Here is a 14,984-nt window from a genome sequence, read left to right as displayed (position 1 = left end):
TTCGACGAATATTTCTGAGACATGTTTGGAAATGGTCGGTGCCACTGTTTTAACGTCAGAAAAAACTGGACACGAGAATTAGGAAAATCATTTATTTGTAAACATTCTAACTTACATTAATATTGTTCACGTATGAATCACATTAAGCCGTAATCAGCTTTGATGATATCAGCTCCTTTATCAGCAATCATGATAGTAGGAGCATTTGTATTCCCACCGACTATCTTCGGCATCGAACTGGCATCAATGACTCTCAGTTTCTTCACACCATGTACTCTCAGGTTGTCATCAATTACCCCAACTCCTTTAGGACCCATAGCGCAAGTAGCGACAGGATGCCAGAGAGTTGTAACTACATTCAAAGCAAAACACTTCCAATATTTTCTGGTATTAAACTTGTGATGTTTGCATTGTTTTACATTTAGATTCAGAGGTTGCGCGTGAGTTTTTCTCATATGTTTTGTATCGAGCACGGTCAAGAAGTCTTCTATGTATTTTGCATGATTTTCTAAATCTTCATCTTGAGAGTAATAGCCTGTGTAAATTAAGGGAGGCTCGTTAGGGTTTTTGCTTTTAAGAACAACTTTACCAGTTGATTTTGGATACAAATGGACTACAAGAGCTAAAATAACACCTTTTTTCTGCGCTGCCTTCGCCATAGACACGCAAATGCTGTCAGCCAAACCGAACACGAAGTTACAAATCCAAACAGGAATTATAGTACCAACGGGAAATACGAAAAATTTGACTTGGTAGTCTGGTATAGTTTGCGTTTTATTGACCGCAGCGAATCCCATAAGACACGGTGCGGGCATCTCATTTAAATTGGTAAATGTTTCAACATTTTGAACAACAGTGACCTTGCTTTTATTTTCAGTGATAATCAGTGGAACAGTGGCATGGTCTTGTAAGTTTTTTCCGACGTTTGGTGATTCACTGATAACTGGAATGGCCATCTCAGTTAGATGCTCTTTTGGGCCGATTCCTGACAGCATCAATAACTGCGGGCTGTTTATTGCACCAGCGGATAGTATTATTTCTTGTCTTGCTTTAATTATCAGTATTTTACCATTTTGCATGACTTCTACAGCTTTTGCTTCTTTTGCATCATTAAATAAAACTTTCCTGACGAAAGACTTTCTTGAAAGAAACAAATTTTTACGATTTTTTATGGGTCTCAAAAAAGCGTAGCCTGTGCTCTGGCGAACATTATCAGCAACGGTAAATGTCGGTAGTGCGTAACCCATCTGCTCGGGTCCGTTCTGGTCCAATAGAACTTTACGTTCATTTTGTTTGAAGGCTGTAAAATAATCATCTACCCTATCCCCCCAGTCTGGTTTCGTAACACCGAGGTAGCCTTTTGTCCCGTGGAAAGATCCAGTAGTGCCCGTCAATATTGCGGTATCTTCAAGTCGTTCACTATTAATAAAATATGGCAATACAAAGTCGTAGCCCCACCCTTTGTTTCCCATTTCTTCCCAAGAGTCATAGTCATGTCTGTTCCCTCGAACGTAATACATATAGTTTGATCCACTACAGCCACCAACCATTTTGCCTCTCGTCAAATGAATATTTTTTTCTGTATGTGCTTGACTTGAATAATCGTCATTAACGGTTCTGTAGTTCCAATCTTCGTACGAGTAATCAACAAATGGAAATAATCCGGGTATCTGTGGAATCATATTTATAATGCTTAATATAATTTGTAATTCTTGTTACAAAATGGAAGCTTTAGTATTTGTTAATAAACTTTTATTAGCTTAATACGTATGTTATTATGTATGTAGCGGAATCTTTGAACATGATTTTGACCCCTTTTAAAACGTCGAATTAACGCGAAATTTAGCATGCTTATTGTGGACCGTCGACAATTCAATATTTTAAGCAGTTAGACCCGTTATTCACTTTCGGCAGTTAAAACAACAAATTTATTTTAGCGCCTTATTTTTTTCAATTAGCAAATTGAAAAGTGTTGTATTTGTGTGAATGTACATTAATGAATAATTTATGATACCTGATGCTACTTAAACTAAAAAATTAAACATAGAAAATAAATTCATTGTAAAAAAGCGTGGGGTACTGTTTAAGATATTAACAAAATGATAATCCTTCTACTTATATATGTCAACTATTGACACCATGCATCTCACGCTTTTTGTACAATAAAATTTATTTTCTATTTTGTAGTTAAATTTTCTAGAAAAACGTGTTTTTTAGTTGTTTTTTACATTATTATATTTATATTTTTCAGTTGCTTCGCACGACATGAGCTCACGAACAAGCTTTAAGTGGTCACGCATTCTACTAATGATGACCAGGACCACTCTGCCAAGAGTGCCAAAGTCGTCGTGGCCTAACCGATAAGACGTCCGATGCATTCGTGTTGAGCGATGCACCGGTGTTCGAATCTCAGGCGGGTACCAATTTTTCTAATGAAGTACGTACTCAACAAATGTTCACGATTGACTTCCACGATGAAGGAATAACATCGTGTAATAAAAATCAAACCCGCAAAATTATAATTTGCGTAATTACTGGTGAGCTCGTCCACTCAACTAAGCAATAAAAAAAAAAAAAAAAAGTCCAAACGGCTGAGAAGAAGAAACTAACTACACTACTTGTTGAGTTTTTTAATTTAGTAACAGTAAATCAATAATTTAAAGTATTCATCTTTTAGGAGTTTCACTGAATTTGTCGTACACTGCAATGAACGACTCGACTATCATCGATGACATAAAAGTGGGGTTCCCAGCACAAGACGGCATGGCACCATCCACGGAATAGATAACCTTATTTATCTATTCCGTGGCACCATCATATTGACGGGAGAAAACGGAAATGTTGTAACTAGCATTTTGGGCTAAATCACTTTTTACCATATTACATTACTAATACAAAATAACAGTTTTTAAGTTTCTGTTTCTATAAATATAGTTAATATAAGTTATAAATTTTTTAAATAGTTTTATGGCTCTCGTTTAAAGTTGGGTTTTTCAATATACCTACAACAATTCCGCTTTCTTCCGTCGATATGGTTCACCTACTTAGCTTGAAACTGCTAATATCATGTCCAGTAATCGTAATTCGTAACTGCGTCTGTTATTTTTTAGCTAACCGTGGATTCAATGGAAGGATCCTCTCCAGCCTCCAGTAGCAGCACTGTCCAGTTTGAGATCTCAGAGAGTCGGTTGGCCAGGACGCAGCCAGCTGAACCCGCGCCGACAATTATTATATCGTAAGATGTATGATCTGTTGACAAAAAGAAAACTTTTGTTTAATAGGTATTGTAAGGAAAGAAAATCTAGGAAGTGGGCGTGGCCTGCTGACGTAATACAGCTGCGACTTCAGACTGGTCGGAGTTGAAGAGGGGAGTTGAGGGGACCACTAACATATTGCCTCGTTCACGGCCTCTTTCTGATCTCGGCACCAGGGATACCACAGACGGACGTGGTACATTCGCGTGCCAACTTAGTTACCCACATTCATTAGTCATTCATGTCATTAGTATTTAAAATCAATAATTGTTGAAAATTGTATTTTGTATTGTTTTAATTATATTATATTTTTTAATATTTTGAGTCGTGATTTCTATTTGTATATTATTTTCTCCTGTTTTCAAATTCATAAAAACAATTAGGTAAGGCTACTTTTACGATCTAACGTCGCGTTTTTTTTTTCATTTTTGTATCGCGTAAAACACGTGATATTAAACATCTGACATGTAACATACAACTTATATCGAATAGACGTTACTTTCACCAACTTTAAGACATTCGATCAAATTGTATTGCAAACGTATTAAATACCTGGTCTGGTCAACAACTATGCGATACTTTAGCCCATAGGATTTTTAGTGTCATCCTTTTTTTTCTGGGCCGGATGCCAAACCTAGGAGGTCTCCGCGTCTACAGGGTGCGCGGGGTATGTGGGATTGAACGATCCGTATATGATGGGAGCGAAACGCGGATCTAAGGATAGTCTTTAGGACCCTACCCACTAAACGACTCTCTTAGACTCTCTCCCGAGCGTCCGATCCCCCCAAAGGTCAGAACTCGGGCGGAGTGCGGGGTATCGCGGTCAACACTGCAATCCGACGCGCGGCTCCCCCAATAACGCTCGGCCGACGGAGCCTTCGAGGCGAATCGAAGGCTCTGGACGTTGGCTGCCTCAGGTCGGCAGCCTGTCAGGCCGCCTAGGCTGTGCCGCTGGTATCCCGGGATACCGCGCTGGGTCATAACCAGTTTGTCGGGTCAGGACGCGGTACACCCCAACCGGTCGTTCTTATGATGACTTCACTCCTCAGATTCCTCAGACACTAGAGGTGCTAGAATGCTGGTAGCGCGCCTCAAACTCGACGATTACGACGAATGGTTCGATAAGCGAACTACGGAACCCATGGACACAACGCACTGTGTTTCTCGCCGGATCTCCTCAATGGGTCGCGCGATTCTGATCCGGTGAAAATTCTGCGTTGCATTGCTGGGGCCAGTATTAGCACATTCTCTCAGGTTGAGCTCCGTGAGCTAACCTACCAGTCACAGCGTAGTCGAATCTCTATAAGCTACCAGCGAATAAGTAGGAAAAAAGGTACTTACTTTGTAAGACGTTTTGCTCCGGATACCCTCCTACCTTTAAGTTCAATGTTGCCAGTACAGCGAAAACGGCTTGCAATAGCTCCGTGAATGGTTTTAACGACATAACCTCAGCCGACGCAATGAAATTGCTGAAAAAGTCCATTTTGATAGCTGTAAAATAAATAAAAAATAAGTTTAATTACAACATTGTGAATTAATATAGTACAGCGACCAACCGGCATTGTCGTATGGACCACGATGACTATAAAACTAAGTTTACTTAGTAATTTAACTAACCGGTAAGTTGGTGGTATGATATATTATAAGCTCGCGTCCGTCCGTCCGTCCACTACCGTCCTGCTTATTTCTGCCATGAAATATTTATGTGTTTCACAATATTTATGTGTTCAACAATATTTATGTTATGTGTGACCTCGTGGAAGTCAATCGTGGACTGTTGTTAAATTTCATTAGAAAAATTGGTACCCGCCATCGGGATTCGAACACCGTTGCATCGTTAAATACGAATGCCGCGGACGTCTTATCCTTTAAGCCACGACGACTTCGATTCGGGACGCAATAGACCGCCAACCCGTTTATCTTCCACAGCAGTTCTGTAGAACCGTAGAACTGAAGTCATGCAGCGCGCTAGATTGTAGGTATTGCCCCTTCAAGTCGTCCCATAAGCTTCACCGGGGGTAGCTCGCCTCCTACAGAGGTCGGAGCCGGGCGAAGCCATTTAGAGGCCCAGAGGCGCCCCCACCTAAACTGGGGCAAGGGCACAATTCCCCGGGAGCGTGATGGCGGTGGCCATTTACTCGTTGGTGTTTCATTCATCGAGGCCTATTAATTTGTCTTTCGCCATTTTGACGCGGTGCTCGATGCGCACCACCTCTGGGTCCGACCGGATCTCTTGGAGCCGCGCTGCGAGTTTAATTCAAATTCAAATTCAAAATCATTTATTTCAACTTAGATGTCAGTATGACACACTTGTTGAATGTCAAAATACAAATAACAATGTTAACTCTACCACCGGTTCCAAAAAAAGCCACAGTCCTGAGAAGAACCGGCGAAACAAACTCAGCGGGCTTTTTTTTTTTGTTTTTTCTCAAATATTTTCTTTTTATTAAATAAATAGAATTATTCACAATAAAAGAAAAAACAAGTCAAAAAATACAATTAAAAAAATAATAATAATAATGAAAAATGAAAAGGCCAGGAGCGAGCGCCTCATTCCCACGTAGTGCCATCTAGTAAATAATCCTTAACTTTATAATATGCCTTGTTGCACAAACGTTCCTTAACAGTTTTCTTAAATCTATGAACAGGTAGTAATTGAACGTTTAGTGGGATCTTGTTGAAAAGCTGTACACCCAGCCCCCTAAAAGAGTTGCTTATTTTCTTAATTCGAGCCGCCTGCAACGCAAGCCTATGTTTGTTCCTAGTATTCACATTGTGCAAATCGCAGTCTAAATAGTGTGGTCCCTAATGTTCGGCAGTGATAGTGTCAAGCCCAATGGACTTTAGTTTATCGAAGGCAATCTGGTTCCTAATGGGTCTGGCGAGCAGGGGCTTCGCCTGTGCGGCGAACTTACTCGTCTACTCCGGTTGGCACTGAATTCACATGCCCAACAGGAGCAATTGAAAAAGAAGAAAAAAAACAAAATAGTAAGTAACCTATAAGCTTAGTTTAGCAAATAAATTTGAAATTAAATTCAAAAATCGTCTTTATATCCTGGCATTCTATCATATCTTTTGTATATATATTTTATATTTTTTATTTATTTATTACCTTTATTGTTATTGAAATTTTATGCTCACCTACTGTATTTGGTACCGTCTATTTGTGATACGAACACGGAGTGGACTGTAATTTGTAATGTTAGTTACTTGTTTATATTATTATTCTTCATGTTAATCAAACAAACAACAAGTTAATTTAAAAATAATGGTAAAAATAGGTACATATAATAAAATTAGGATTCGCAGTGTCTGTACATTGAAAAAGAGGAATAAAAACAGGAAAGAGGTAACTAAAGCTATTTAGAATTATTTTCTGCCCATTTATTCGCGCATATTTCCGTAACTACAAAACGGCTTTGTTTTCATGTAGTTTTTATTTTTCACACGTAGACAGCAGTTATTGTGTTATTTTTCTTTAAAATTGCAAGTTAAAAAGTTATCATTAATTTTCTCTTTCTTTTTTATCATTATTTTAGCTTTTTTTTTCATTTAAGTTAGCCTACCTAAAGTAGCCTAGGGCTACGGAAGTTCGAGCGCGGAAGCTTCAATCTCGGCGTGCCGTGCTCGAGGCGTGGTCTCGCCGCCTGGCGGACCCCGCCTACGGGCGACGGACCGTAAAAATAAGACGACCGAGGACGTCACGGGACACGGCTGTTTCGGCCGCTACCTGCACCTGGGGAGCCGACGTCGAAGTGCCACCACTGCAGTGGCTGCAACGAGGACACGGCGGAGCACACGCTCGCGTACTGCCCCGCTTTCGCGTAGCAGCGCCGCGTCCTCGTTGCAAAAATAGGACCGGACTTGTCGCTTCCGACCGTCGTGGCTACGACGCTCGGCAGCGACGAGTCCTGGCAGCCGATGCTCGACTTCTGCGAGTCCACCATCTCGCAGAAGGAGGCGGCGGAACGGGAGAGGGAGAGCTCTTCTTCCCTCTCGGCGCCGTGTTGCCGCCGCCGAGCCGGGGGTCGGAGGAGGGCGTTTGTCCAGCTCCGGCCCTTATGAGGAGGCAGTCTCCTCCCGGTGATGGTCACGGGGCGACTTAAGGGGGTTGAGGATCACTCTAGCGCGCTGGCACCAGGAGGACGGGACGGCGCGTCGGCGGCTGCGGACTGCGATGCAGTCCGCATTTTCGTCATCGCTGTCTTCGCCGAACATACTGTGGAAGAGCAACCCGGTCGGCGGCGTATCGCGTTCCGACCCGGCAGGCTGGTTCTGGCCCAGCGGGGTATCCCGGAACACCAGCGGCATCACCCGGGCGGCCTGGTAGGGCCGCCGTACCACCACGGAGACCGACGTCGTTGGTCGCCGACTATCGCCTCGACGACCCGTCGATCGGGCGTCCTCGGGGTGGCGCAGCGTTTCTGGTTGTAGTGTTGACCGCGGGAACCCCCCTACTCTGACCAGGTTTTGACCCCGGACGGAGATCGGACGTCGGGTGTAAGAGTGCAGGGGAGTCGTTTAGTGGGTGGGCCCTAAAATTCCTTGGGCCCGCGGTCTGCTCTCAACACCTGCAGATCGTTGAGTCTCAGATACCCTGCGCGCCCTCTAGGCGCGGGAACCTCGTAGAGGGTTCGGCCCCCGGCCTGAAAAAAAAAGCCTAGGGCTACCTTTTACCTTGAATTCTTTCGAACCTTTGAAAGATCTTCCTCAAATTAGGTTCTGAGGTTTGAGCAAATATAACACAGAAAAAGCAACTTTAATATTCGTATATAATCGAAAGAATACACCCATATTACCATTTCTCATCCCACTACAGGTAACGGGTCTCCGAATACTAGATATTATTGAGGCGGGTCAGGTCACGGGCGGACAGCTAGTTCAAAATATAATATTCAAAAAGAATGTAACATCGGCTGTAAACAAGGTTGATAGAGCTAATAAAAGATAAATTTGTATCAACATAAAAACATTTATTTCAACTTAACAAACACACTTGTCTAATGACAAAATATGTTATTATAATTCGCATATAGCAACGTGAATGCCACCATCCATCTTTCAGATGATTTTCAAGCGAAGTAAATTGTCTCATATAAATAAGGTGACTCTACAAAACTTGCATACGCCCAGTCATGTCATAAGCAAGTGTAGTGTTCGCTCACGCGGCCCGCACTAACTTGAAACCCCTTCAAATCATTAAATTCCGTTTTTACAGGATAGCCGTTGGAGCCCCGTGGTTCGTCAGGAACATTGACTTCAACGACGACCTGAACCTAGAGTCCATCAGTAAGTATTTACAGTCGGCATAAATGCGTCATTTCGACAAAGCGGCACGACACGAGAGCCCTCTCATCGTGGCCGCCGGTAACTACATTCTCGATCCTGCGGACAGAATGGTAAACAGTCAACGTCACCCAAAACTCGTAATCTCGGATCCTCCCGATCCACTAACGGTGCTTTTGAGTACTCCAAGCAACGGTCATCGTTCTCATCGAACCCGTCGCTTCCGACGATGGGCTCGACGAGTAAATTAACCCACAGACACAGCCCACTGAGTTTCTCACCGGATCTTCTCAGTGGGTCGCGTTTCCGATCCTGTGATAGATTCTGCGAAGCACGACTCTTGCTAGGGTTCGTGTTAGCAACAACGTAAGGTTTAATTCCCGTGAGCTCACCTACTCGCCCGGTGATGCTGATATGGTCTCTCAAGACCATCAGTTTAGGTAGGGAAAAAAAAGTCGCCATCCACCATGAAATGTGAGGTCGAAGTTACAATTGTATTAGACTACCTACAGTCTTGTCTTATTTTTTGTAGTTTTTAATCTATACTAATATTATAAAGAGGAAAGATTTGTTTGTTTGTTTGTTTCGAATAGGCTCCGAAACTACTGGACCGATTTGAAAAATTCCTTTTCCATTAGAAGCCGACATTGTCCCTGATGAACATAAAAAAAAAAAAAAATATTTTTTTGGTTTCATGTGTGTTTTAATGTTTCCGAAGCGAAGCGAGGGCGGGTCGCTAGTTAATAATAAATACATAGTACGTAATATTATACAATTAGAAATCACGACTCAAAATATTAAAAAAATATAATTAGAACAATACAAAATACAACTTTCAACAATTATTGATTTTAAATACTAATGACAAAATGTGGGTAACTAAGTTGACACGCGAATGTACAACGTCCGTCTATCCCTGGTGCCGAGATCAGAAAGAGGCCGTGAACGAGGCAATATGTTAGTGGTGTCCTCCACTCCCCTCTTCAACTCCGACCAGTCTGAAGTCGCTGCTGTATTACGTCAGCAGGCCACGCCCACTTCCTAGGTCTTCTTTCCTTAGACGGCCTCTCCTGACGGCGGTGCGTCCTCGCCCGTTATTCGATCAGAGTCGGAGAATGGATCTTCAACAGCTTCAGCATGATCAATTGCCTCACTAACTGGATGCTCGTCACCTGTAAGACATGTTTCGATTCGTTTAGCAACCGAGAACTAGGATATCGAAAGTAAGAGGTGACACGTATACTTCTGGCATCTTCGGTCAGAGCTCTCGAGAATAACCAAGATGACCACAGTCACCTTTTTGTGAGCGTGGCAGAGCCCTCAGGATGCCCGTTGTGCATTGCCCTCAGGATACACAACAGAGGAGTACTGATCAAGTAGTCCTCTAGTACTGGTGCAGAGCGCTCACCTTGCACCATACTACCGTGGAGGCTTACCATTCAGGATGGCCTTCACATACACAACATCGAACAGAGCCGGATTGTTCAATGTCCTCGTACAGTGCAGAGCCCTCAGGAGTACACGAGTACGCATCACAGTGTCTGTAGAGCAGAGCCCTCAGGATGCTCGCTGTAAGAGTGCAGAGCCCTCAGGTTACACAAATACATTACAACACATCACACAGTGTCTGTAGAGCAGGGTCCTCAGGATGCTCGCTGTAAGAGTGCAGAGCCCTCAGGATGCACAAATACATTACAACACTACGAACAAATACCATAAGAACATGGAGCTTGCAGTGTCTGTAGAGCAGAGCCCTCAGGATGCTCGCTGTATGAGTGTAGAGCCCTCAGGTTACACAAATACATTACAACACTACAAACCTATACTCACTTTCAGAGAATGCAGTGCACACATCTGGTGTCCACTCGCCGCGCCATAGAATTATATACTCTGCGGCCGCCTGCGTTGTATTGCCATAGGAGCCAGTGACTTGGCCCTCGCATTCCTGAGTCCAACTTGCCCGTAGCTTGGCTCGTCTTACGCACGAACACCAGATCTCCATTTTGAAAGGAGCGCACTGTATTGCGGCGCTTGTTGACATAAGCATCCTGACGAGTACGGTTCTGATCCAGCGAGTTTGAAGCATGTTGTCGGGCGAGTTCACGTAGAAATTCACGATTAGGACTCGATGCCACCAGAGCCACATCGCGCACCAGAGATCGTATGACAGGCGTTGCACTCTCACTGCCAACTAACAAATACAAAGGTGAATATTTGGTTGATTTCTGCACAGTAATGTTCAAAGTGAGCTGTATTTTTCATATTATAATGTCAGAACAATGTTCTCGTCTAAAGTTAGACTCGACCCGAATCATATTCATTACAGTTCAGCAGTAGTGCTCAGCTTGACCACTACTTTGGTGCATTTCAGGTGTAATGAGATGTATATTTACAACTTAATTCTTTAATCTAATTAACAAAGGTGTTACTTTCATACATCCGACCCCTAATTTTGAAGGACTACAAAGAGACATTGCCATTTCAAAAGTTCTCTTTAACTCCGTCGCATCTTTTCTGTGAATGGGATACATGAGACAATACTTTGTAACACGTCTATTAGAACTATATATTTGAACTCATTCGAATCTGTCACAACTTTTGTAGCAAATTTTATGTTTCATCATCAGCGGCCTGCGCTATCTGAGCCCAATTTAAAGGTTTAGGTATCTCATAAACATTGACTGCATTTCGGCTAAAGTAGTCTGCATGGGATAGCGCGGTCCCCTTACGATATTCAAGCTCAAAGTCATAGTCTTGAAGAAACAACCGGCTCACTGGTTAATCGCTCAATGACCTTTCGAACTCTTTCTTTATCTTCACCCCAAATGAAATGTACACTTTTTGCGAGTTAGATTTGCAATACATGCCGCTTGAACTGATTAGCCGGAGATATGACGCCTAAAATGTCCCGAGAGACCTAAAACTGTCTTACCTCTTTTACATTGCTCGGTACTCGTGCATTGACTAGAGCTTGAACCTTGTGTTCGCTCGGCTTCACCTGACCATTACTGATTGTCCTACTCAAATACTCCACCTCAGTCGTGAGAAATTTACACTTTCAGGTTGATGGAAAAACCCGCCAGAGTTGCAAGGACCTCGCTGAGCGTTTACAAGCCCTCGGTAATTGTTTTTGACGACAATGACACGTCAAATTCAAATTCACAGACTCAGAAATCCATGAAATAGTCCACCCACTATCTATGAGGATATCTACGGAAACACCTTGAGTAACCGCGGTAGCAATGTCATCCTGTTTATAATTATTAGTTAGAGTTGCCGCGAAACTCGGCACGTTGTTTTGAAAAACAATCATCAACCTTGTGACCAACCTTCTTGCAAAAAGAACACGTATCGGCTCTCTGTGAGAGTTTATCCGAATTTGTTGCTACTAAAGGTGAATTATTAGCGTTAGTTCTATCTAGCTTTACACTCTTGGGACACGTCATCTGTTTATGACCAAAAGCTCCACATGAAAAACATTTAATTTTCGTGACGACATGTTCTCGTTTTCTCGTAGCAGTCTTATAAATTAAATCGGTTGAACAAACGGATGTGATTCTAGTGGGCTTTGTATAAATAGATAGAAAATTAACCAAATCATCAGGCAGTAACTTGGCGTTAGTGGCAGCGGCTCGAATTTGAGTGTCTGTTATGCCACGTATCACTATTGCCGCAATTAACTCGTCAGTCAATCCGTTCACAATACGTAGCCGCAGAAGCGAACGCCTTGCATATTCGGCATATGTAGGGTAGTTATCAGAGTCCGATTTCATAATGTCGAACAAAATATTGGCGATGTCTAACCGCTTGGGACACAAAGTCTTAAGCTCGCGCTTGAAATTTGACCAACTACGGTCATTACTTACCCACTCATTCAACCATAACTTAGCGTCACCTTTTAAACAATTGCCTACCCTCGCTAAGCACTCAAGATCGTCCCATCTATTAGTTTGTTTTAGATGGTCTACTTCATGACACCATAAATTAAAATCGTGCAAAGAGGGATCGAAACTCGACACAAAAATATGATTCGATCTTACCGGAATTGCACCAATCGCATTAGCAATTTTCTCAGCCACCTCATTCAATACCCCCGTACCCGAACCGTTGATCGTTGCACTCGAGCACGGCACGGATAAATTCAAACTTGCATCGGACGACTCGACGTTTGTTGAAACAGCAATTGGTGCAGGCGGCTCACCCGACGCGACAGCTGCCGCCGCGATGGCGCCGTCATGCGCCAACCGCGCACTCGGCGTTGTCGTACTATAGTATAGTAACCGGCAAACATCTTGAGCAAATGACCTTGACTGCGCAGAACCGAATTTTAGATCACTTTGGTGGTGAGGGCGAGGCGCGACGGCAGGGGAAATCGTATCGAGCGCGTTATTGGTAGATCAGTCGAACCTTGCGCCCCGCACCTCGCCCTCGTTCCGCTTGCTCCCAAAAGTACGCTTGCGTACAGTAAAAAGTCTATCGTTATTAATCGTTAAGTTATTTGTTATAATTGCTTGTTGACTTTGTTGCCATTGCTATCTGTTGAGTGTCTGTTGATTTTTTATAAAAAATACACTATGCCGCGACAAACTGGTGTAGTATTCAAAAGAAAGGGTAAAAAAATTGTGTACAACGTATATTGCTTCATTATAAAACAGGGGAAGAATGATATGGAAAAAGTAAAACAGACTTCGGAAGCAACAAAAACATCAGTGAGTACTGTGAGGTGCATTATTAACGAAGCTAAAGGTTCTGGCTTGCTCGCCATGTTTGGGACTCCAGGTAAGAAAAGATCAGGGTAATTGAAAAAAGTTACATTCGATTACTACGAATCGAATATCTTCAAAAAATAATTAATTATAGACAAAAAAGAAGATCGAACCGACCGAGTTGTAAACTACACCGATAAGCCCTATGTCGACTCATCACGATGATGGCGACTCGGGTGATGAAAACAGTGATGATGATGATGGTCAAGATTATGTTAACGAAAAAAAATTACAAATACCAGCTTCGCTTCAACTGAACGAAGACCTGGCAACAGCTCTAGTTTTGACTTAATAGAAGGAATATCTATTTTACCCCAAGATTAAATTATTACAATTATTAACCTATATTTTTTGTTGATGTTATAATAAATATATAAATAAATACATAATATGTTGATTTTAATAATTTAATTGCATTATGACGCAAAGTAAATAATGTTTTTGCACGTGAGTGTACCATGCGCAAACTTACCCCCACTACGTCAACAAATGCTCAAGAAGTTTGCCGGCTATTATACCTTCAGTATCATTGCGAAACCTGTAACTTTCTAAAGTGTCTAAACGATCCAAAATCTTTTGAAGTCGCTTCTCCATACCAGGGATAGGTGTACGATCACGCTCGCGCTTCCTACGCTTACTTCGATCAGACATATTTACAAAAATAAAATTTCACAATTCTTTTGTCAAACACAAAAATCGACAAAACTAAAATAGAACGGTCAGGAAAGCCAAGGCAGATAATGGAATAGGAATCCCACTTCTGAAATTAGAAATCACGACTCAAAATATTAAAAAAATATAATTAGAACAATACAAAATACAACTTTCAACAATTATTGATTTTAAATACTAATGACAAAATGTGGGTAACTAAGTTGACACGCGAATGTACAACGTCCGTCTATCCCTGGTGCCGAGATCAGAAAGAGGCCGTGAATGAGGCAATATGTTAGTGGTGTCCTCCACTCCCCTCTTCAACTCCGACCAGTCTGAAGTCGCTGCTGTATTACGTCAGCAGGCCACGCCCACTTCCTAGGTCTTCTTTCCTTAGAATACCTTATTTAAGTGAAATTATATGAAACAAAGACGAAAGAAAAAAAAAATCTGTACCTAGCTGTAATCAATGGAGTTAACATTGAATGAGACCAGTGTGCTTAGTGCGAGTTTTGAACGTTCTCGTTAGCGTAAAAGTTAGCTCATATAATTTGTATGGAATGGGATCGTTTGCCTTCCTTTGCCGTTAGGGGCGCTGTTCCAACTGCATACCAAATTGGGTTAACTTTTACGCTATCGAGAACGTTAAAAAACTCGCACTAAGCACGCAGTTTTTTTTTTATTGCTTATTGGGTGGACGAGCTCACAGTCCACCTGGTGTTAAGTGGTTACTGGAGCCCATAGACATCTACAACGTAAATGCGCCACCCACCTTGAGATATAAGTTCTAAGGTCTCAGTATAGTTACAACGGCTACCCCACCCTTCAAACCGAAACGCATTACTGCTTCACGGCCGAAATAGGTGGGGTAATGGTACCTACCCGTGCGGACTCACAAGAGGTCCTACCACCAGTAAATCGATGAGATTAAATCAAATATTTAATCTGAATTAATGTCTTAAATTGGTGGTGAATGGTGGTTAATGTCGTAAAATTGTGGTGAGCTCTTTAAAAGAAATTGAAA

At 42.3% G+C, this 14,984-nt stretch overlaps 3 protein-coding genes across 3 annotated transcripts; all 3 read right to left on the bottom strand.

Annotated features, from left to right (window-relative positions):
• Positions 1 to 78: 78 nt before the first annotated feature.
• LOC149501729 (ecdysone oxidase-like) lies at positions 79 to 6,491 on the bottom strand. The gene is made up of 4 exons (XM_089732077.1): positions 6,396 to 6,491; positions 4,596 to 4,745; positions 3,116 to 3,249; positions 79 to 1,670 (listed from the first exon to the last, which is right to left on the bottom strand). The coding sequence occupies exons 2-4, from the start codon at positions 4,735 to 4,737 to the stop codon at positions 138 to 140; spliced, it is 1,809 nt and encodes a 602-aa protein (XP_089588203.1). The 5' UTR covers positions 4,738 to 4,745; positions 6,396 to 6,491; the 3' UTR covers positions 79 to 137.
• A 2,730-nt stretch (positions 6,492 to 9,221) lies between these two features.
• LOC149501727 (uncharacterized) lies at positions 9,222 to 14,364 on the bottom strand. Its single transcript, XM_089732075.1, has 2 exons — positions 10,371 to 14,364; positions 9,222 to 9,712 (listed from the first exon to the last, which is right to left on the bottom strand). The coding sequence occupies exons 1-2, from the start codon at positions 10,684 to 10,686 to the stop codon at positions 9,597 to 9,599; spliced, it is 432 nt and encodes a 143-aa protein (XP_089588201.1). The 5' UTR covers positions 10,687 to 14,364; the 3' UTR covers positions 9,222 to 9,596.
• Positions 11,804 to 13,836, bottom strand: LOC149501728 (uncharacterized). The gene is made up of 2 exons (XM_089731764.1): positions 13,825 to 13,836; positions 11,804 to 12,850 (listed from the first exon to the last, which is right to left on the bottom strand). Exons 1-2 carry the CDS (start codon positions 13,834 to 13,836, stop codon positions 11,804 to 11,806), a joined length of 1,059 nt encoding a protein of 352 aa, XP_089587890.1.
• Positions 14,365 to 14,984: the final 620 nt, after the last annotated feature.

The sequence above is a fragment of the Bombyx mandarina genome, chromosome 12 (assembly GCF_030267445.1).
Source record: "Bombyx mandarina strain Sakado chromosome 12, ASM3026744v2".
Classification (NCBI taxonomy): domain Eukaryota; kingdom Metazoa; phylum Arthropoda; class Insecta; order Lepidoptera; family Bombycidae; genus Bombyx; species Bombyx mandarina.
The sequence above is the reverse complement of the archived record's forward strand: the minus strand, read 5'-3'. Positions and strand labels throughout refer to the sequence as shown.

What these genes read in the sequence shown, in the direction of transcription:
- LOC149501729 (XM_089732077.1), bottom strand. Translation starts at nt 4,737, where the DNA reads ATGGACTTTTTCAGCAATTTCATTGCGTCGGCTGAGGTTATGTCGTTA. An exon ending in GGAGCAAAACGTCTTACAAA is followed by an intron (nt 3,250 to 4,595) that starts GTAAGTACCTTT and finishes TTTTGTCAACAG; the next exon opens with ATCATACATCTTACGATATA. An exon ending in ATCCTTCCATTGAATCCACG is followed by an intron (nt 1,671 to 3,115) that starts GTTAGCTAAAAA and finishes ATGATTCCACAG; the next exon opens with ATACCCGGATTATTTCCATT.
- LOC149501727 (XM_089732075.1), bottom strand. Translation starts at nt 10,686, where the DNA reads ATGTGGCTCTGGTGGCATCGAGTCCTAATCGTGAATTTCTACGTGAAC. An exon ending in GTGCACTGCATTCTCTGAAA is followed by an intron (nt 9,713 to 10,370) that starts GTGAGTATAGGT and finishes CATGTCTTACAG; the next exon opens with GTGACGAGCATCCAGTTAGT.